This window comes from Hippocampus bargibanti, linkage group LG09, assembly GCF_051943395.1.
Source record: "Hippocampus bargibanti isolate YZ-2025 linkage group LG09, ASM5194339v1, whole genome shotgun sequence".
Classification (NCBI taxonomy): domain Eukaryota; kingdom Metazoa; phylum Chordata; class Actinopteri; order Syngnathiformes; family Syngnathidae; genus Hippocampus; species Hippocampus bargibanti.
Genome location: NC_142742.1, coordinates 24,496,408 through 24,518,860, shown reverse-complemented (window position 1 = coordinate 24,518,860; position 22,453 = coordinate 24,496,408). Strand labels below are relative to the sequence as shown.

At 48.5% G+C, this 22,453-nt stretch overlaps 2 protein-coding genes across 3 annotated transcripts in view; one reads left to right on the top strand and one right to left on the bottom strand.

The window, feature by feature from the left end:
* Positions 1–1,299: 1,299 nt before the first annotated feature.
* Positions 1,300–2,949, bottom strand: hikeshi (heat shock protein nuclear import factor hikeshi). Its single transcript, XM_089004144.1, is given in 2 exon segments — positions 1,300–2,322; positions 2,325–2,949. Coding segments are annotated over 2 exon segments (609 nt in total). The 5' UTR covers positions 2,431–2,949; the 3' UTR covers positions 1,300–1,819.
* Positions 2,950–5,309: 2,360 nt separating this feature from the next.
* The window catches only part of hectd1 (HECT domain containing 1), a 34,442-nt gene continuing 17,298 nt past the window's right edge, over positions 5,310–22,453 (top strand). Inside the window, exons 1-25 of one of the 2 annotated variants that reach the window (XM_089003590.1) lie at positions 5,310–5,527; positions 9,124–9,259; positions 11,932–12,076; positions 12,144–12,378; positions 12,476–12,703; positions 12,776–13,060; positions 13,134–13,404; positions 14,532–14,608; positions 14,690–14,788; positions 14,868–14,982; positions 16,421–16,595; positions 17,491–17,629; positions 17,698–17,868; positions 17,995–18,217; positions 18,290–18,553; positions 18,638–18,849; positions 18,914–19,060; positions 19,127–19,221; positions 19,289–19,394; positions 19,472–19,606; positions 19,693–19,832; positions 19,907–20,119; positions 20,195–20,305; positions 20,393–20,559; positions 20,639–20,815. In XM_089003590.1, the coding sequence (XP_088859716.1) occupies positions 11,937–12,076; positions 12,144–12,378; positions 12,476–12,703; positions 12,776–13,060; positions 13,134–13,404; positions 14,532–14,608; positions 14,690–14,788; positions 14,868–14,982; positions 16,421–16,595; positions 17,491–17,629; positions 17,698–17,868; positions 17,995–18,217; positions 18,290–18,553; positions 18,638–18,849; positions 18,914–19,060; positions 19,127–19,221; positions 19,289–19,394; positions 19,472–19,606; positions 19,693–19,832; positions 19,907–20,119; positions 20,195–20,305; positions 20,393–20,559; positions 20,639–20,815 (3,925 nt within the window). In that variant the 5' untranslated portion in view covers positions 5,310–5,527; positions 9,124–9,259; positions 11,932–11,936. Of the gene's footprint in view, positions 5,528–9,123; positions 9,260–11,931; positions 12,077–12,143; positions 12,379–12,475; positions 12,704–12,775; positions 13,061–13,133; positions 13,405–14,531; positions 14,609–14,689; positions 14,789–14,867; positions 14,983–16,420; positions 16,596–17,490; positions 17,630–17,697; positions 18,218–18,289; positions 18,554–18,637; positions 18,850–18,913; positions 19,061–19,126; positions 19,222–19,288; positions 19,395–19,471; positions 19,607–19,692; positions 19,833–19,906; positions 20,120–20,194; positions 20,306–20,392; positions 20,560–20,638; positions 20,816–22,453 lie in introns of both variants that reach the window. The other variant, XM_089003589.1, reaches the window with a different exon arrangement.

Here is a 22,453-nt window from a genome sequence, read left to right as displayed (position 1 = left end):
GTGACATGAAGCAGCACCTGTCCTGACTAAACAAATCAGGGGGAAAGCTACCAAAATAGGTTTATCAAACAAAAACACAAACTAAGCGATTTCAAACGGGTCTTAGCAACGTTCTCCACCTCCCCAATGGATTAGCACATTAGCACATTAGCACAATCCAATCATTCAGGACGATACCTCTGAATTAGTGATGGGAATTACGGCTCTTTTTAGAGAGTGGTTCGTTTGGCTCGACTCACTTAAAGGATCCGGCTCTTTTTTGACTCCCAAATCGCTCCTCGATTTTTCTTTTATTGTTGTTGTTTAAATTGATCTACTACCAAAAATATACAATACAGTATATCATTTTTTTTAATGTACGTATGGGACTTTATTTATATTCCTGTGTGTGCGTGTGCGCCTGTGTGTGTGTGTATTTGTTATTGAGTAATTAACCAATTAATCAATTTGTTTACTTGTTTATTCCGCTGCTTAACTATTTATTTGGTAATTAATAGAGTTATTTATCTACTTATTTGCTTGTCTGTATTTGTGTTATTTATTTAGGAATTAACTAATTAATTTGTCTACTATTTGTTTATTCCTCTGCTTAACTGTTTATTTAATTTATTTGTTAATTAATATAGTTATTTACTTATCTTTATTTGTGTTATTTATTTAGTAATTAACCAATTAATGCATTTGTTTATTCCTCTGCTAAACTATTTATTTGGTAAATAATCCAGTGATTTATTTACTTTGTTTATTTGCCCGTGTACATAAATATACAGACGTGCAAATAAAAACAAAGTAAATAAATAAATAACTCTATTAATTTATGTTATTTATCCGGGTAGAGTGAACGCTGGCGCGAATGGCTGCCTGCCACTGCTCACCCGCACACAAAAAATAGCCCGTGACTGTAAAATTTCCTTCAGTTTTGAAAGTTGTTCAGAAATTAAATGTATTATTAGTATTATTATTATGTGCTTGTGTGTGTCTTCCACCACAAATTTTTTTCCCAATCACGTGCGACTTTAACCAAAGGGGTTGCGGAATCGGCTCTCTATTGAGAGCCGCCTCCAGTCGTTCACTTCAAAGAGGCGGCTCTAAGAGCCGCTTCTTTCGTGAACGACACATCACTAGAGCATTCCGGCTCTTTTCATAGATCCAGCTCTTGGCCCGGCTCATTGAAAAAAATCCGGCTCTTTTGGCTTCCAAATGGCTCCTCGGTTTGTTCGTGTTTTTTTTTTGTTGTTGTTGCTTAAATTAATGTCCAAAATCATGTAAAATTATGTGAAAAATGAATTACTCGTGTAAAAAAGACACTCAAATATTTTATTTATATTGCTTGATTTATATGCGCACAGAGCATTCACCAACTTGGACTTTCCTTGTGGTTACTCTGGTCTGATGATCAGCTGTCGCTAATTTGCTTTTCATATTAATAATGCTATACCAATTAGGAAGCGATATCATTGAATAATCATAACAGCATAATGTGATACCATTTGTCCACCTGACTCCCCCACCCCCCCTTCTCCTCACGGCTGCATGTGTCTAATTCCCCCCTCCCTCCTCCACCACGGATATCACCCAATCACGTGCGGCTTTAACCGAAGACTGGTGGCAGGGAATAGAGGACCAAAAAAGGTGGCTCCTTGTTCGTTACCAGCTCTCTTCGTTCACTTCGGAGATCCGGCTCTAAGAGTCGGTTCGTTCGCGAACGACACATCACTCCTCTGAATGTCTTTTGGCACAACAAGTCAGACAAGACAGCCCAAGTACGAGACGACGTCTTGTCTTTCCCCCTCCGGGTTGTTAACAAGCGGGCGCGGGTTCAGTTCTTCCAAAAGTTCGGGTTCTGACTCATGCGCCTCTGAAAGTTGTCGTACCACTTGAGGAGGCAGCTGGACGGCACGAAGGTCTCGCCGGGGTTGAGCGTCATCTGCGCCTGCGTGACGGCGAAGGACGACGCGAAGTTGTACAAACTGTCCAGCATCTTGTGCGTGAACAGCCGCAGCGCGTCGGCGGTGGACGCCGCCGCCCCGCTGGACGGCGTCTGCTGCGCCAGCTGCTCCAGCGGCTCCACCGACACGCCGACCTGCGCCGCGGAGGCGGCGGGGGCGGCGGTCGCCGACGCCACGCCGCCGAAGGGGTGCGCCCCTCCCCGCCTCGGCCCCGCCGCCAGCCCCGAGATCTTGAAGATGGCGCTGGGCTTGTCGTTGCCGATGAAGCCGAGGAGCTGCCAGGCCGGGCCGCCGCCCGCGGGGTCCGGGAAGGAGAAATACACGGCGCCGCCCATGCCGTCGGGGAAGGGGACGGTGCCCAGCATGAACACGCCACGTGGTTGACGCTTTGGTAGTCCGGCAGGTTGAAGACGAACTTGTCCGAGGCCACCTGGGTGGCGTCGGTCTGCACCAGGCGGCCGGCCACCAAGCAGCCGAACATGGCGAGCCCGCTTCCCCGCCCTTCGCTTAGCGCCGCCTGCTAACCTTAGCCGCTCGCTCGCTCGGGGTCCACCGGCTCGCCGCGGACCTCGACGTCCGAGTTCCCGGATGGAGGTTGACCCGCCGTTCGAGCTCCGGGTGTAGCCTCGTTAGCCGCTCGTCGTCGCTTCTCGCCCAACGACCGATGCCACTTGGCCTGACAACTACGCGACCAATAGACGGCGGCGGCGGAACGTTCGAGAACCTTCCCCTCTTGTCCGCGCTCGCATTAACTCGACTATCGATTACAATCCCTGAGCCCGAAGCTAAAAACAACTTGATGAGTCGTAACAACCGGGAAACAAATTCTGATCTTTGATTACCCTCAGTGGCCATGTTGGAATCCTGTGGTCAGAACGATCCGTGCTGGTTCTACACAAGTTCCGAAGGACTTTAACCGAACCAATTGAAATGTGTGGCATCTGGTTCTCCCACACGAACATCAATAAACGTCATCACGTCCTTTTTTAAAGAAAAAAAAGTCAAATCTTGACTGCAATGACTTGAGTGTTTTTAGTTTACCTGCAAAGCATTTGCTGGAATATTAAAACGAAAAGACGTTCATCCATTAATAGTAATCATAATACACTATCTAGCTAGCCATCCGTTGACTATTAGCTATCTGCTAGCTAGCTTTCTCTCTAATTAGCTTTCTATTAGCTATATAGCTATCTACGCGGCCAGCTATCTAGCTAGCTATCTCTTGGCTATCTATTAGCTATCTACTAGCTAGCTGGCTAGCTTTCCTCTCTACTTAGGTTTCTATTAATAGTAGATACTAGGTTCTCTTTCTATTACTCATAGTATTAGCTGTATAGCTATCTAGCAAGCTATCCGTTGGCTATCTACTAGCTGGCTGGCTAGCTTTCTCTCGACTTAGCTTTCTATTAGCTATATAGCCATCTAGGTGATGAGCTATCCGTTGGCTATATATTAGCTATCTACTCGCTGGATGGCTAGCTTTCTCTCTACTTAGCTTTCTATTAGCTATATAGGTATCGAGGTGGCGAGCAATCTAGCTAGCTATCTGTTGGCTATCTATTAGCTATCTACTAGCTGGCTGGCTAGCTTTCTCTCGACTTAGCTTTCTATTAGCTATATAGCTATCTAGGTGGTGAGCTATCCATTGGCTATATATTAGCTATCTACTAGCTGGATGGCTAGCTTTCTTTCTACTTAGCTTTCTATTAATAGTAGATATTAGTTTCTATTTCAATTACTCATAGTATTAGCTATATAGCTATCTAGGTGACCAGCTATCTCGCAAGCTATCCGTTGGCTATCTATTAGCTATCTACTAGCTGGCTGGCTAGCTTTTTCTCGACTTAGCTTTCTATTAGCTATATAGCTATCTAGGTGGTGAGCTATCCAGCTAGCTATCGGTTGGCTATCTATTAGCTATCTACTAGCTGGCTGGCTAGCTTTCGCTCTACTTAGCTTTCTATTAGCTATCTACGTGGCGCGCTATCTAGCTAGCTATCCATTGGCTTTCTGTTGTCATATTATTTATTTATTTATGTATTTATATTTTTTTACTTTATGTTACTTCCGGGATCAGTGAACGCTGGCGCATATGGCTGCCACTGCTCAGCCGCAGAAAAAATATCCTGACTGTAAAGTGACCTTGAGAGTTTTGAAAGGCGCTTATAAATGAAATGAATTATAATTATTCGATTTTATTTCACTCAACCCGGAAATAACTGTAATAGAATAGTAAGACAAATAGAAAGCTAGCAAGGCAATAGATAGCTAATAGCTAGCCAGCTAGATAGCTAGCCAGCCATATAGCTATTGTACGGTATCATAGACAAAGAGAATAGACTTAGCACAATATATTTCTTACTAATGTCTACAAGTCAAAAAAACAAAAATAATAATAATAGTGTAGTTTTTTTGAAAAAATATTCTTTAACCTATTATGTTATTTTTATGAGTACATTTTGTATGTGAGACATTAATGGACAAAAGCAAAATTGCTCAACTCATTTGGTCCACCTCAACACGAAATAAATGCAGTGAAAGGGACATTTTAATCAAATCCAACCTGCCTGATTAGTTGCTTTTTGCACATTTGTAATAATAATAATAGTTATTATTATTATTATTATTATGATTATTGTTTTCCTTTCGCCACAGCGAATCAATGTCCTCCATTTAACATGGTTTTGTGCATCATCTCTCACACTAGCTACCTATTATTATTATTATTATTATTATTATTATTATTATAAATAATAATAATACATTTCATTTCTAAGCGCCTTTCAAAATTCTCAAGGACTCTACAGTCACAGGATATTTTTTCTGTGTTTTTTTATTATTATTATTATCCATTGTAATTCCAAAAAATGGACTACTCTACCTATTGTTAGCACCAAATTGACATCAAATGGCGGTAACATTCTAATTTGCATAAATGAAGCACATGAAATGGCCTCACCGCCTTTTTTGGCACCAACATGGCATAATCTGAAAACACTACTTTTGTCTAATGTCATTACTTGGAGTCCTTAATGTAGACACACCGCTATCTAGAAGAAGCTAACAATTAACATATAAGGCGCACCTGCGTATAAGGCTCAGAGTCATCTTTGGAAGAAAATCAAGGCTTTTGGCTGCACCTTATCCACCGGAAAATACGGTAACTGAGGCGTTAACCTCTGAGCATGCCGCTAAAAATTCGGTTTAGTCACATGAGGGAAATGTTAGTTGTATAAATGTAGAGTAAGAACAACTGAATAGAAACGTTTGAAATCAAATCGAGTTTCGGCTGTGTTCATTAAATGTCCGTGTGAAGAGGCGGTCCGTGAACGTCACACGAGCCGTGGGCACCACTCCATTTTTTTGCGCGTGAGCGTGTTCGCGTGCGTCAACTTGTGTGTGTTGTATTGTCGCCCGCCGTCTGTCCACTCGGTCCAATTTTGGACCACCTTGCTGGAAATGGACGGATCGGACGGCGTCCACGACTGTCCGTGATACTTTCTTTACCCGCGGCACGGAGCGACCATTTCACCCCCGCTGCCCCCCGATACACACACCACCGAAGAAAAGCAGCCAGGGTGAGTGTTTGTCCGCGACCAGGCCCACTCGTGTCTGCTATCCCGCGTTTGCGTTGCGGCCTGGCGGCCTTCGTGGAACTCGAGGTCCGAGGCTCGAGCGTTAGGCCGCGTGTGTTTTTTTTTTGCGTGCGACTTCGCCGGGGTGACCGCGACGGGCGAGCCGGAGTTGTCGTTGTCACACACGTTCCAGGCGGCGACTGCGGTTTGGGGAAAAACACCAGCGTCCATTTTATTGACTCGTAAGCTCAACTTGTCGCGGCAGTGTCGAAAATTGTTAAATCAGCTTAGTGCCGGATACGATAGCCCGGTGCTAGCCACCGGCTAACAGCGGCGGATCGACCCACCGGCTCACAGCAGAGGATTCGAACCACCGGTGTGCGTGAAAACACATTCGAATTGTGTCCCCTCAACCCCGTCGGTTGTTTAAAATGTTTTCTGGTAGTCGGAATGGAGGTAAGCGGCGTGACATTTGCCATTTTGACTTCATGTTTGTTTGTTGCTGCTAGCGGCCCAAGGCTCAGATGCTAACATGCTAAGCCACCCGCTGCTAGTGCTTGTTTGTGACCAATAGTCGAGTATGTGGGGTTTTTTTTTTGGGGGGGGGGGGGGCAAGGAGGCCAGTTTATGGGGTGGCGGTGGTGGTTGGATTGGGGGGGGGGGGGCGAAACCTCTCCTGGTCTTGCTGAGCCCTGAAGCTCACTATCATCAACTTGACTTGATTCCGGCAGGTTTTTGAGTAAGTTCTCCTGGGGCTTTTTTGGAAGTAGATGTGAGCTTCGGAGCTTCATCGAAAGAGGCTGAGTCACAGATCAGCGCGAGACCATTTTATGGCGATACCAATCATTTTACCCAGACAAACGTTGGCAAAGTTACGTGGCACCGCGCCAACTTCTGTGATATTCAGTGCGACCTTGCTTGAATCGGAATTTCCAACTTTCCAAATGTTGCCAAGCACAGACTCAAGTGCTTGTGTTCACTTGTGACCCGAGTGAGCGCTCTCAAGACCACTTTTTGTTGGACTTGGACTTGTCTCGAGGTTGGCTTGGTCTCGTTGGGTTGTGGTAATGGGCAAGTCTTGGCCTCCACTTTTAATAATAATAATCCATTTCATTTTTAAGCGCCTTTCAAAACTCTCAAGGTCACTTTACAGTCATGACAGTTTTCTGTGGATGAGCAGCGGCAGTCACACACGCCAGCGTTCCCTCAACCCACAATAACTCAAATAGATAAAAAGCTAGCTAGCTACCTATTAGCTATATGGCCAGCCAGCTGGTCAGCCATTAACTATCCACTACCTAGCCAACTAGCTCTCTCTACCTATTAGCTATCTAGCCAGCCAGCTGGTCAGCCATTAACTATCCACTACCTAGCCAACTAGCTCTCTATTTATTTGACTAGCTGATAGCTAATAGATAGCCAACTAGCTAGCCAGAAAAACGTTTTATAGCATCTAAAACACCTGAAACCCACAGGCTGATATTTTTAGTCAAATGAAAAACACCAATAAAAATTACTTAGTTTCCCAAAACTGCCACAAATGAGCTCGAAACTGGGAGATTCAGAAAGTCCCGCCCCCTTGTTTGTGACATCACGTCAGGATGCTCCTTCACAAACTGCCTTGCTCCAGAATGTCTTGAGAGAGTTCCGATTTGGAGAAGATGCTTTCTTGTTACTCATCCAGTTATGAATATGATTCAAATAGTTCCGAAGAGGAAAGCATACATGTTTGCAATCGATTAAAGAAGTCCTTCTGTATCAATTCGAGCCGTGTATGACGCAACTGGTGGACACGACATATGAATCATATATGAAGCTGCGTGAATAAGCAAAAAAGCATCAACTTCTGTGATATGTGGCATATAAGGAAGGACTTGACTAACAAACAATAAGCTACAAGATGTCAACATCAATGCAGATTGTTTCATGGTTGTGCGCGTAAAAAGTTCTTTCAACTTTCAAGATGAAGAGGTACAAACTTGCGTATGAATGACAGCGGTTATCCATCGCTAACTCCAGTTAGCTCCTGGTTCCAGCAGCTGAATGTTTGGCCGGTAGGTTTCCTCCACTATGATGACGATTGCTCTCTTTCACCACTGGAAGCAACTTTGTCAGGCTGAGCGGTTATCCAAGCGGGGATTCGCGCACTCCGGGGAGCTCCTCGACTGGCGCTCGACTGCTCTGCTCCGTTGGAAATGGCTGCTACGTCCGCTGGGAATTTGTGTTAACTTGCACCTTCTTTATGCGTGTTACTGCAATTAATTAATCGCATTGTGTATGTATTTTTCCTTCTAATTTCGCCATCAACACAGTGTTTTCAGACGAAACAAAGTAGCCAAAATGCATTGTGTGTGGCTTTCTCGGTCAGGGGCGTTCCCTCCGTGACGTCACTTAGGGACGCAATTTGTCCGGAGGTGTCGGTTGTCCTTTAAGGGGTCAGTGGAGGTATGTTTTCAGTTCAAATCGGGATTTGGGGAAGGGGGGGGGGTGGTGGTTGTGTGGCCTATTTGTCATCCATGCTAAAAGCACTGTCTGCAACTCCTGACAAAAAGTTAGCAGACACCAGGGCAGACAACTCTGAAAAGTTGCCTGCCCAGCCATGAAGTTGCCTGCCCCATTTTTCACAACTTGAAACACAATAACACGACTAATCACAAAAAAAAAAACATTGTTGCAAAGTATAAAAGTCTATGAGCTAGCTATCTATTAGCTATCTAGCAAGCTGGCTGGTTATCTATTAGCTAGATGGCTAGCTTTCTATATATTTGAGTTATTCCGGGTTCATGTGTATGCTAGCTTTCTAGCTATCTAGCTGGCTATCTGGCTGGCTTCCTAGATGGCTATCTATTTTCTATCTATTAGCTATCTACCGAGCTAGCTGGCTATCTGCCTGTCTGTTAGCTAGCTGGCTATCTATTACATATCCTGTGACTGAAAAGTGACCTTGAGAGTGTTGAAAGGCGCTGATAAACGAAATGTATTATTATTATTATTATTAGCTGTCTACCGAGCTAGCTATCTGGCTGGCTATCTATTAGCTAGCTGGCTAGCTTTCTATCTATTTGAGTTATTCCAGGTTAAGTGAACGCTTGGGCCAAGCTTGGCGCATGTGGCTTCCGCTGCTCACCCACAGAAAAAACTTATCCTGTGACTGTAAAGTGACCTTGAGAGTTTTGAAAGGCGCTTAGAAATTAAATGGATTCTTCTTATTATTATTACTTATCCATTTTCTTGTGTTCTCTGTGCGACTACTTTTGAAAATGATATGCAAATGCCCCCGGAGGCACAAAGTTATTCGATGCAGGCTTCTGATTGGCTCCCGAGTATGCAAATTGCCAAACAAACCGAAATTCCGAAATTTCCAAACCGAACGAATATTTCAAAATCGGAATAAAGCAAACGTTTGAGTTGAAAAAAAAACCATTTCCTTGAAAAAAGTTGTCGGCCACCCGGGCGGAGACGTTCTGTAAGTTGTACGCCCGACGTAAAAGTTGCACGCCGCGGGCATCCGGGCAGACATTATTTCAGACGCCGCTAAAAGTCAGCGACACCTTTTGAAGTCAAAGATGCTAATGGAGCGACCGTTTGTGCGTCTCCAGCAGGCGCTTGATGTGCCACGACCCCCCCGCCAGAACCGCATCCCTCTTCCCGGTTGCTTGGATGACTCCCAAACAGCCAGATCACCGCGAGCATTGATTGGCCGAGAGCCGCGACGCGTAGCCGACGGCCGTTCAGGTGAGCGGGCGAATCGCCTTTGTCATCAAGACTCCGATTGACGTGATCGAGCGAGCGTTCATGTTCACTGGTGGGTTTTGTTCGTGAATTTCTTTCAATCATTATTTTGATTGATTTTCAATACTGGTAACATCCGAGTTACGACCGGCGCGAGTTACGACCACCCGTACTTAAGACCATGACCGCCATTTTTTATATTCTACCCCGAGCCGCCGCAACGCGCAAGCAGCCGTCAATGCAGAGTACAATTTTGGCACAGCAATCTACTGCGTTACTACACTCAATACAGTAGTTATACGGTGCTTGGCAACATCCCTTGAGTACTGTACAGTGAGACCTCAACTTACAAACACCTCAACTTACAAACTTTTTGTCTTACAAACGCCAAATTTATGAAAATTAAACCTTATAATAAGCACTATTTTCATAATACACACCCACCACGGCCGGCGGAGTGATCTTCGGCGGAAGCACACGACCGAACCACACCAGAGGTTAAGTTACCAACAGTCCTTATGGAAGGTGATTCTTCTTCCATAAGCCATCAACGACCATCAAAAAGGTCAATAAAACTTTATTTTACAGCACAGTTTATTTCTTTAATTACAGTCGTCATGTAATGCGCCTCTCTTTCCAAACAATTCCCTTTGACCTTCGACCTCCAATGCCATTCCATCAAGCCATAAATGACCATCACAGATGTAAATAAAGTGACTTTATGATACAATGCAGTGTATTTCTTTCATTACAATACAATAGCACATTTATTATACATAGAATAAGGTATGTTGTGTGTAGTTTAGATTTTTATTTAGTTGAAAAGTATATTTTATGGAAACCCGGGAACGGATTGTTCCCATTTTAATGGTTTCCTATGGGATTTTTTTTTTGGGATACATACTTTTCGCCTTACACACTCTGTCTGGGAACCAATTAAGTTCGTAAGTTGAGGTCTCACTGTACTCTGCTTTTTTCCGAGATGATGAATGAACTTTACAGTAAACAGTTTTGTCTACATTACAGGTACAGTTATACAATAATAAAAATCGATAATACAAAACATAAAATGATTAAAATTACACCTCAAGGACAACTGACGTCACTTTTTTATTTTTTAACTGACATCAGAAAAACGTCTGATAGCATGTAAAATACCCAAAACCCGCAGTATGATATTTTTAGTCAAATGTAAAACACCAATAAAAATGATTTAAAGTGTCCAAAATCTGCAAAAAAATGGCGCTGCGAATTAGGCATTTTCATAATGTCCCGCCTCCAGTTCGTGACGTTACGCCAAGACGTCTTGCATTGCTGGTGAATCAAAACAATGGCTTCAGATTCGGAGAAAATGCTTTCTTGTTACACATCCAGTTATGAATATGATTCAAATAGTTCTGAACAGGAAAGCATACATGTTTGCAATCGATGAAATTATTTATTTGTGTCATTTTGAGGCAACATTGGGGGGAAATCACTCACCCAAAAAAAGAGGCACACAATGGCGACCTCCTGTGGCCACCTCCGTTTCCACAGGCTGATAAATTCCTTATATGGCGCTTGGACGCCCTCTTCTGGCGGTTTTTGGGTGCCACACAAGGCCCCCAGACCAAACAAGTACAGCAAAAGACATTGATGTGATGGAAGGACCGCTACAATGCGTCTTTTTTACGGTCAGGGGTAGTTCTTTAGTGACGTCACGTACGAACTCGTCACCAACTCAAAAACAAGACTTCCTAAATATTCAGCGCGAGTCTTAAAACCTAAAATATAGCTTAAATATGCGGTGGAATCTTTGTAAAATACGCTCAGTAGAAGTCATTTGAAGCCATTTTACCAATTATGGACACAACTTGTCCGAAGACGTCGGTTGTCCTTTAAAAGTTATAACATTTATAAATGAAGTGTAAACAGTTTGGTATATAATAGTATTGAATAGAAAACATTGCTTTAAAAACAACAGATTTACATTGTATACTATCCTATCGTGTAAACGCCACGTCGGCCATTTTGAATGGATTTCGACTTACGGCCATTTTGTCAGAACGGAACCCGGTCGTACCTCGGATGTTACCTGTATATGTTTAACGTAACTAATCCATTTTGAATCCATTTGGATCAATTTTTAATGGGTTTCGACTTACGACCGTTTTGTCCGGACGGAACCCGCTCGGAACTAGGATGTTACCTGTGTATATTTAACGAAACTAATCCATTTTGAATCGATTTTGAATCCATTTTCAATGGGTTTCAACTTACGACCGTTTGACCTACGGCCATTTTTGTCGGAATGGAACCCGGTCGTAACTCGGATGTTACCTGTATTTGTTTAACGTAACTAATCCATTTTGAATCCATTTGGATCAATTTTTAATGGATTTCGACTTACGACCGTTTTGTCCGGACGGAACCCGCTCGGAACTAGGATGTTACCTGTGTATATTTAACGAAACTAATCCATTTTGAATCGATTTTGAATCCATTTTCAATGGGTTTCAACTTACGACCGTTTGACCTACGGCCATTTTTGTCGGAACGGAACCCGGTCGTAACTCGGATGTTGCCTGTAGTTTCGAAAAGCCGAAAAAAAAGTCTCAAGTCATTCATTCAATCCTTCAAAATACATGCCAACCGGAGTCCTATTTTCCCAAACGAGGTGATTGCGTGCCTTTCAGGCGCCATGGCGGACGTGGACCCCGACACCCTGCTGGAGTGGCTCCAGATGGGTCAGGGCGACGAGCGCGACATGCAGCTCATCGCGCTGGAGCAGCTCTGCATGCTGCTGCTCATGTCTGACAACGTTGACCGATGCTTCGAAACGTGAGTTTGTGTGAAACGGCGGCGGGCGTGGCTAACCGGCGCGGCTAACCGGCGCTCGCTCGTCCAGGTGCCCCCCGCGGACCTTCCTCCCGGCCCTGTGCAAGATCTTCCTGGACGAGAGCGCCCCTGACAACGTCCTGGAGGTGACGGCGCGCGCCATCACGTACTACCTGGACGTGTCGGCCGAGTGCACCCGCAGGATCGTGGGCGTGGACGGCGCCATCAAAGCGCTGTGCAACCGCTTGGTGGTGGTGGAGCTCAACAACAGGACCAGCAGGGACCTGGCCGAGCAGTGCGTCAAGGTCAGCTGGGCAGGAAGGGAGGACGGGGTGGGGGGGGTCTTTTCTCCACCTACCCCCGCGAACGTTGTAAAAAAACCAGCACCGCCGCCTCCGCCAGGTCCTGGAGTTGATCTGCACCAGGGAGTCGGGCGCCGTGTTCGAGGCCGGCGGCCTGAACTGCGTGCTGAGCTTCATCCGGGACAGCGGCCACCTGGTCCACAAGGACACCCTGCACTCGGCCATGGCGGTGGTGTCGCGCCTCTGCGGCAAGATGGAGCCCCAGGACGCCTCCCTGGAGACCTGCGTGGAGTCTCTGTCCAGCCTGCTCAAGCACGAAGACCACCAGGTCACCGAGAGGACCGCCGAGGTGAGCGCCACGAGATGGCCGCCCGCGTCCGACGTTGGCCCGTGTTTGCAGGTGTCGGACGGCGCCCTGCGCTGCTTCGCCTCGCTGGCCGACCGCTTCACTCGGCGCGGCGTGGACCCGGCCCCCCTGGCCAAACACGGTCTGACGGGGGAGCTGCTGTCGCGCATGGCGGCGGCGGGGGGCGGCGCGGCGCCCGGGCCCTCCTCGGCCTGCAAGGCCGGCCGCCCCTCGGCCGGCGCCGCCCCCCCGACCCCCGACTCCAAGCTCAGCAACCAGGTGTCCACCATCGTCAGCCTGCTGTCCACGCTGTGCCGAGGCTCGCCGCTCGTCACGCACGTACGTCTCCGGTCTCCGTCCCGTTCCCGGCCCGACTCGTTTTCGCCATTCGGACCCTAACCGCTTCCCGCAGGACCTTCTGCGCTCGGCGCTGCCCAACTCCATGGAGTGCGCCCTGGGCGGGGACGAGCGCTGCGTGCTGGACACCATGCGGCTGGTGGACCTGCTGCTGGTGCTCCTGTTCGAGGGCCGCAAAGCGCTGCCCAAGTCCGCGGCGGGCTCGTCCAGCCGCATCCCGTGCCTGCGCCGCCTCGACAGCTCGGGGGAGCGTTCCCACCGACAGCTCATCGACTGTATACGCAGCAAAGACACCGACGCCCTCATCGATGCCATCGACACCGGAGGTGAGCTGCGACCACCCGGCGACTTGGGAGGGGCGCGGCGGGGGGCCACCGCTAGGTAGCTAGCTATATAGCTAATAGATAGCTAGCTAGCTAGATAGATAGATTGAGGATGGATGGATAGCGGATAGAGGGTAGATGGATAGATAGATGCTGGTTTTTGTGGGATAATTTGTAAAATCACTTGAAATGACGTATTTTACAAAGATTCCACCGCATATATTTTACCTTTTAAGACTCAGTCTGAATATTAAGGAAGTGACGTCACGAACAAGGGGGCGGGGCCTTCTGAAACTCGCCATTTCCGGGGTCATTTTGGGAACCTTTTTTTGTCTTGGTGTTTTGCATTTGACTAAAAATATCAGCCTGCGTGTTTTGGGTATTTTAGATGCTGTAAAACGTTTTTCTGATGTCAGTTAAGAAACAAAAAAAAATGTGTCGGTTGTCCTTTAAAGGTCCCGCCCCCTTGTTGTGACGTCACGCCGGGACGTCTTGCCTTGCTCTAGAATCAAAACAATGGCTTCAGATTCGGAGAAGACGCTTTCTTGTTACTCATCCAGTTATGAATATGATTCAAATAGTTTTGAAGAGGAAAGCATAAATGTTTGCAATCGATGAAAGAAGTCCTTCCGTATCAATTCAAGCCGTCTGGGCTGCAATGTAGCACCCAGAAAATGCACAAGATGGCGCCCAAGCTCCGTTGGAAATGGGCTGATTTGTCTGCTGGGAATTTGTGTCAGCTACTATCAAATAGTAGTCTTGGTGCAACACACAACAATTCAACATCACGTTATTTATGTGTTTTCCTTCTAATTTCGCCATCAACACAAAGTTTTCAGACCAAACAAAGTACCCAAAATGCATTGTGTCGCTTTCTCGGTCAGGGGCATTCCAAACGTGACGTCACGTAAGGCATCACCATCAACTCGAAAATAAGACTTCCTGAATATTCAGCGCAAGTCTTAAAACGTAAAATCTAGCTCTATGCGGTGGAATCTTATTCAAATACGCTCAGTAGAAGTCATTTCAAGTGATTTGACAAATGATAGACACAACTTACTTGTCCGGAGGCGTCGGTTGTCCTTTAAACGGCGTCCTTACTTTCTGCGGCCTTCCCCCCCCGTCGGCAGCGTTCGAGGTGAACTTTATGGACGACGTGGGCCAGACCCTCCTCAACTGGGCATCGGCCTTCGGCACGCAGGAAATGGTAAAGCGGCCGTGAAGCGGGGGGGTTAGGGGGGGACGAAGCTCCGAGCGGCCAGCCCTTGACTTCCCTCCCGTCCATCAGGTGGAGTTCTTGTGCGAGCGCGGCGCCGACGTCAACCGAGGGCAAAGGTCGTCTTCACTGCACTACGCCGCCTGCTTCGGACGACCACAAGTGGCCAAGGTAACGAGGGCGCTAGCCCACCCCGCGGCTGCGGGCATATAAACGCCCGCCCCCTCTGCCCCCCCCCCCCCCCCCCCAGACTCTCCTGCGTCACGGCGCCAACCCCGACCTGAGGGACGAGGATGGGAAGACCCCCCTGGACAAGGCCAGGGAGCGGGGCCACAGCGAGGTGGTGGCCATCTTGCAATCTCCCGGTTGGTTTCACGCTTGGGCGCTAAAAAAAACTCGATGGCTTTTTATAATAATAATAATAATAATAATAGTAGTAATAAATTTCATTTCTAAGCGACTCTCAAAACTTTCAAGGTCACTTTACAGTCACAGGATCAGTTTTTGTGTAGGTGACCAGCGGCAGCCACACGCGCCAGCGTTCACTCAACCCGGAAGCTAGCTAGATAATAGCTAGTTAACAGCTAGCCATCTAGATAGCTAGCTAGATAACCAGCTAATTAGCCAGACAGCTAGCTTTCTAAATAATAATAAATATCCTAGCTGGCTATCGATTTGCTATATTAGCTGTCTTGCTAGCTGGCTCTCTATTAGCCAGCTAGCTATCTCGCTGGCTGTCTGTTGGCTGTCTGGCTGGCTGGCTAGCTTTCTATTTCAGTTATTCTGGGTTAAGTGAACGCTGGCGCGTGTGGCTGCCGCTGCTCACCCGCAGACAAAACCTATCCTGTGACTGTAAAGTGACCTTGAGAGTTTTGAAAGACGCTTAGAAATCAAATTTATTATTATTATTATTAATTATTAATTATTATCATTAATATAGACAGCAAATAGATGGCTAGCTAGCCAGCTAGTTAGCTATATAGCTAATAGACAGAAAATAGATAGCCAGCTATATAGCTAATAGACAGCAAATAGATAGCCAGATAGCTAACCAGCTGGCTAATTAGATAGCCAATAGACAGCAATAGATAGCCAGCTAGTTAGTTAGATAGCTAACAGACAGCAAATGGATAGCTAGCTAGCCAGCTAGATAGCTTATAGACAGCAATGAGACAGCAAGATAGCTAATTGACAGCAAATAGATAGCTAGCTAGTCATCTAGCTGGTTAGATAGCCAATAGACAGCAAATAGATAGCCAGCTCGTGAGTTAGATAACTAATAGACAGCAAGTACATATCTAGCTAGCCAGCTACTTAGCTAGAAAGCTAATAGACAGAAAACAGATAGCCAGCTATATAGCTAATAGACAGCAAATGGATAGCCAGATAGCTAGCCAGCTGGCTAGTTAGCCAATAGACAGCAATAGATAGCCAGCTAGTTAGTTAGATAGCTAATAGACAGCAAATGGATAGCTAGCTAGCCATCTAGATAGCTAATAGAAAGCAAAGAGATAGCAAGATAGCTAATTGACAGCAAATAGATAGCTAGTTGGCCATCTAGCTGGTTAGATAGCCAATAGACAGCAAGTAGATAGCCAGCTAGTGAGTTATCTAACTAATAGACAGCAAATAGATATCTAGCTAGCCAGCTACTTAGCTAGATAGCTAATGGACAGCAAATAGCTAGCTAGCCAGTTAGCTAGATAGCAAATAGATAGCCTGCTAGTTAGTTAGATAGCTAATAGACAGCAAATAGATAGCCAACAAGTTGAAAGAATTGACCCGCCATGCGCGTCCGCTCAGGTGATTGGATGTGTCCGGTCAACAAGAGTGACGACAAGAAGAAGAAAGACGTCAACAAGGACGAGGACGAAGGCGGCGAGCCCAAAGGAGACCCTGAAATGGCGCCCGTCTACCTGAAGAGACTGCTGCCCGTTTTTGCACAAACCTTCCAGCAAACCATGTTGCCTTCCATCAGGTGACATCTTCATAATAATAATAATAATAATAATAATAATAATAATACATTTGATTTCTAAGCGCCTTTCAAAACTCTCAAGGTCACTTTACAGTTCTTTTGTCTGTGGGTGAGCAGCGGCAGCCACACGCACCAGCATTCACTCAACAAATAACTCAAATAGATCGAAAGCTAGCTAGATAGCTAATAGATGGCTAGCTAGCCAGCTAGATTTTTAATAGGTAGCTAGCTAGCTAGATGGCCAGATAGCCAGCCAGCCAGATAGCTAGCTAATAGATAGCAAGCTAGGTAGCCAGCCAAATAGCTAGCTAATAGATTGCAAATAGATAACCAGCTAGGTAGCAAGCTAAGTACCCAGCCAGATAGCCAGCCAGATAGCTCTCTAATAGATAGCCAGATAGCTAGCTAATAGACCTCAAATAGATAGCTAGCTAGATAGCAAGCTAGGAAGCCAGCCAGATAGCTCGCTAATACAGCAAATTGATAGCCAGATAGCTAGCTAATAGACAGCAAATAGATAGCTAGCTAGGTAGCAAGCTATGTAGCCAGCCAGATAGCTAGCTAATAAACAGCAAATAGATAGCTAGCTAATAAACAGACAATAGATAGCAAGCTAGGTAGCCAGCCAGATAGCTATCTAATAGATAAATGGATAACCACCTAGGTAGCAAGTTAAGTAGCCAGCCAGGTAGCTAGCTAATACACAGCAGATAGCCAGCCAGATGAGTCCTTCACGGCCATTTTGATTGACAACCTTCGCTACGTCGACCCGCCCGAATCGGTCCGTTTTGGCGTTTATTGGATGTTTCGAATCGCCCGTTTCGTCACCGTATTTTAGCGGCTTGATGGATCAAGCGTTTCAGCGTCGATTCCCTTGCCTGCGTTTTGGTTTTAGGAAGGCCAGTCTGGCCCTGATCCGCAAGATGGTCCACTACAGCGGCGAGTTGCTGCTCAAGGAAGTTTGCGACAGCGAGGCGGGCCACCACCTGCCCACGGTTCTGGTGGAGATCAGCGCCACCGTGCTGGACCAGGAGGTACTAGCGCGACAAACCTTCACGTCAAAACAAGCCGCCCGACCGCAATGTGGCTTTTTCTTCTTCAGGACGATGACGACGGCCACCTGCTGGCCCTGCAGATCATCCGGGACCTGGTGGACAAAGGGGGAGACGTTTTCCTGGACCAGCTGGCCCGCCTGGGCGTCATCAACAAGGTGTCCACGCTGGCCGGACCCGCCTCGGACGACGAGAACGAAGACGAGGTCAAACCCGAGAAGGTGCGTCACCCGCGTCATTCCCGATTCCCCAAACGGGAACGCAACGTTGGCGGGCGTGTTGGCAATGACCCGTTTTGGGATGGGAAAACCACATCCCTCCCGAACTTGGATCCAATGCGCGCGCAGGAGGAGGAAACCCAAGAAGACGCCCGGGAGATCCTGCAAGGAAAACCTTACCACTGGCGGGACTGGTCCATCATCAGGGGGCGGGACTGTTTGTACATCTGGTCGGACGCCGCCGCCCTGGAACTGTCCAACGGCTCCAACGGCTGGTTCCGCTTCATCCTGGACGGGAAGCTGGCCACCATGTACTCCAGCGGCAGCCCCGAGGGCGGCTCCGACAGTTCCGGTAGTGCCGCCGTGCCCCGGTGGAAAGTTGTCGCCGCCCGCCCCTGGACTGATTTGGCCTTTCCGCTTGCAGAGTCTCGCAGCGAGTTCCTGGAGAAGCTTCAGCGCGCCAGGAGTCAGGTCAAGCCCGTCACGTCCAGCCAGCCCGTCCTGTCCGCTTTGGGCTCCACCAAGTTGACGGTGGGCAACTGGTCGCTGACGTGCCTGAAGGACGGCGAGATCGCCATCCACAACTCGGACGGCCAGCAGGCCACCATCTTGAAGGAGGACCTGCCGGGCTTCGTCTTCGAGTCCAACCGGGGCACCAAACACTCCTTCACCGCCGAGACGTCTCTCGGTGAGAAGCATTTCAAACGGCGGCGCCCTCCGCCAATCGAAAGCCGCGTTGTCCGAACCTTCCCCCCTCGCCCCCCTTGCGCAGGCTCCGAGTTTGTGACGGGCTGGACGGGCAAACGGGGTCGCAAGCTCAAGTCCAAGTTGGAGAAGACCAAGCAGAAAGTGAAGAGCACCGCCCGGGAGCTGTACGACGACCACTTCAAGGCGGTGGAGAGCATGCCCAGGGGCGTGGTGGTCACCCTGCGGAACATCTCCACGCAGCTGGAGTCCTCCTGGGAGCTGCACACCGGCGGACAGGTGAGCCGCCGGTCCCGGGTGACGGGGAACGGGCCCCGTCAATCATGGGCTGGTCCCGTTTCAGGGCGTGGACGGCGACAACACCTGGAGGGACCTGATGAAGACGGCCCTTGAGAACCTGATCGTGGTGCTCAAAGACGAGAACACCATTTCCCCCTACGAGATGTGCAGCAGCGGCCTGGTTCAGGCGCTCTTCACCGTGCTCAACAACGTGGGTCACGCCGACCGCCGCTCGCCCGACGGCCGCATTACTTACTACCGCCATCTCATTGTTCAGAACGTGGACGGTGACCCGAAACCTCCCGGTAAGCCTTTGATGGAGAGGATCAACGTCTTCAAGGCGGCTTTCAGTGAGAACGAAGACGACGAAAGGTAACGCAACCGCTTCCGCCCGGCGCCTGGCCGTTTTCCCCGCGGTTTGACGATAGCCCGCTCGCAGCCGTCCGGCGGTGGCTTTGATCCGCAAGCTGATCGCCGTCCTGGAGTCCATCGAGCGCCTCCCCCTGCACCTTTACGACACTCCCGGTTCCTGCTACAACCTGCAGGTGGGCGGCGCCCGCCGGCGGACTGGGCACCCGGATTTCCCATCGCCGCGGTAACCCCGCTTCCCGTCTCCTTTCAGATTCTGACCCGGAGGTTGCGCTTCCGGCTGGAGCGAGCGCCGGGCGAGACGGCCCTCATCGACCGGACGGGTCGCATGCTGAAGATGGAGCCCCTGGCCACCGTGGAGTCTCTGGAGCAGTACTTGCTCAAGATGGTCCGCCCGTCCTCGCCCACGCCGTTGCCGCCCAGGAAACCTCGCCGGGTTCTCATGCGCAGCTTTTTCGGCCCGTTTGGGCGCAGGTGGCCAAGCAGTGGTACGACTTTGAGCGCTCGTCCTTCGTGTTTGTCCGCAAGCTGAGGGAAGGCCAGACCTTCGCCTTCAGACACCAGCACGACTTTGACGAGAACGGCATCATCTACTGGGTGGGAACCAACGCCAAGTGAGTCCTCGTTCTACCCGAACCCGCGGCGCCCGACGCCCGACCCTCCCGTGAGCCGATCGGTCCCCTTGCAGGACGGCGTACGAGTGGGTCAACCCGGCCGCCTACGGCCTGGTGGTGGTGACGTCGTCGGAAGGCCGCAACCTGCCTTACGGGCGTCTGGAGGACATCTTGAGTCGGGACAGCTCGGCTCTCAACTGCCACACCAACGACGACAAGAACGCCTGGTTCGCCGTGGACCTCGGCCTCTGGGTGCTGCCCTCGGCGTACACCTTGAGACACGCCAGGTGAGCCGGACGGCCGGAACGCCCCCCCGTCGCACGCCCGCTACGCCCTTGTTTCCCAACGATGTCCTCGTCCAGGGGTTACGGCCGCTCGGCGTTGAGGAACTGGGTCTTCCAGGTCTCCAAGGACGGTCAGAACTGGAGTACGCTCTACACGCACGTGGACGACTGCAGCCTCAACGAACCCGGGTAGGATTTCTCTTCCATCATCTATTCATCAAGCAGGAATCGACTCGGCGGTCTCACTGAGCCATTTTGGCGCCCGCCCGCTTTCAGGTCGACGGCCACGTGGCCTCTGGACCCGTCCAAAGACGAGAAGCAAGGATGGCGGCACGTCCGCGTCAAGCAGATGGGCAAGAACGCCAGCGCCCAGACGCACTACTTGTCGCTGTCGGGCTTGGAGCTCTACGGCAGCGTCACCGCCGTTTGCGAGGACCAACTGGGTGAGCGCGGGCGTTTGCAAATGGCGGTGGCGACCCGTCCATTAACCCGCCCATTAACCCGACAAACCCCCACCCGCAGGCAAGGCGGTGAAGGAGGCGGAGGCCAACCTCCGGCGCCAGCGCCGCCTGTTCCGCTCGCAGGTGATGAAGTACATCGTACCTGGCGCGCGGGTTGTGCGCGGCATCGACTGGAAGTGGCGCGACCAAGACGGGAACCCGGCCGGCGAGGGCACCGTCACCGGCGAGGCGCACAACGGTAAGACCGTGCGGGTGGAACCAGCCGTCTCCAGAAGCTCCGCCCCTCATTGACGGTGACCGCTGGACCAAAATGGTGCAGAGCCGTTGCGTGTTTAAGACCCCGCCCATAGACATTAAAAAAAAAAAATAATAATAATAATAATAATACATGTCATTTCTAAGCGCCTTTCAAAACTCTCAAGGTCACTTTACAGTCACAGGATCTGTTTTTCTGTGGGTGAGCAGCGGTAGCCACATGCGCCAGCGTTCACTCAACCCGAAAGTAACTCGACTAGATAGAAAGCTAGCTAGCTAATAGATAGCTATTTATTGGCTAACAGAAAGACAGCTGCCTCTGTAGCCGTATAACTGATAGCCACCTACATAGCTAGCAAGTCAGCCAGATAGCTTATAGATAGCTAGCTAGATTGCCAGCCAGGTAGTAATCATAATAATAATCCATTTCATTTCTAAGCGCCTTTCAAAACTCTCAAGGTCACTTTACAGTCACAGGATCTGTTTTTCTGAGGGTGAGCAGCGATAGCCACACTCGCCAGCGTTCACTCAACTCGGAAGGAACTCGAATAGATAGAAAGCTAGCGAGCTAATAGATGGCCAACAGATGCCTAGCTAGCTAGACAGCTAATATGTTTCCTGACTCAAATAGCTAGCTCGCTATCTAGATAGCTAATGGATAGCTAGCTAGCCAGAAGTATTTACTTTTTTAGTATTTTGACATTTTTTTATTTATTCTTTTTTGACATCAAATTTCCACTGCGAGACGAATAAATGTAAATCTAAATGATGTGCAAAACTGTCAACTCCTGTGCCGGTGTTTTTGTCACTTTCACTCAAATGCTAGTGATACCTCGGCTTACGAACGCCTTGGCTAAAGAACTTTTTGGCTTACGAACGTTAAATTCACAAAATATAATCTTGGCATCCGAACTATTTTTCGAGATACACATGGAGCACCACAATGAGTGATGTTACAGAAACACAGAGCTGAAAATAAAAGAGATTAAAGCCGCACGTGATTGGTCAACAATGCAGCAACGGGGGCGGGAGAGAGAGAAAATGGATAGAAAACAGTGGAATTTGGACTTGTTTCAACTTTATTGATAGTTCAAAGCCAGAGTGTCTAATGCAAGGTTAAAATATCCCATCAATCAGGCTCCACAAATAACCCGCACAAGCCATCTGTACACTTGATGCAAAAAGCTATCAACCCAGCTAAACAGAACGCATATGATGAGGAACTAGGTCAAATAATCGCCGCGAAAGCACGGCAACTTCACTCGGATATCGTCAAGGGGCAACCTGGAGGTTCGTCATCCATTGATGATTTCAAGGCTTGCCACGGATGGTTCGAGAACTTTCAGCGTCAGGGATTCATAGTGTCATTCGTCATGGTGAGGCAGACAATTTTGACGATAAATCTGCCACTGCTTACAAGGAATCATTCCTCAAGATGGTGGAAGAAGAAGGCTACGTTCCTCATCAAGTGTTTCATGCTGATGAAAGCGGCCACTACATTCCATCAAGCCATCAATGACCTGCTAGTTCTAGGTCTAGCATCTGCCAGGTGTTACTTTCCATTTCCACCGGCTAAGGAAAGTAACACCCGGCAGATGCTAGACCTAGAACTAGCAGCACA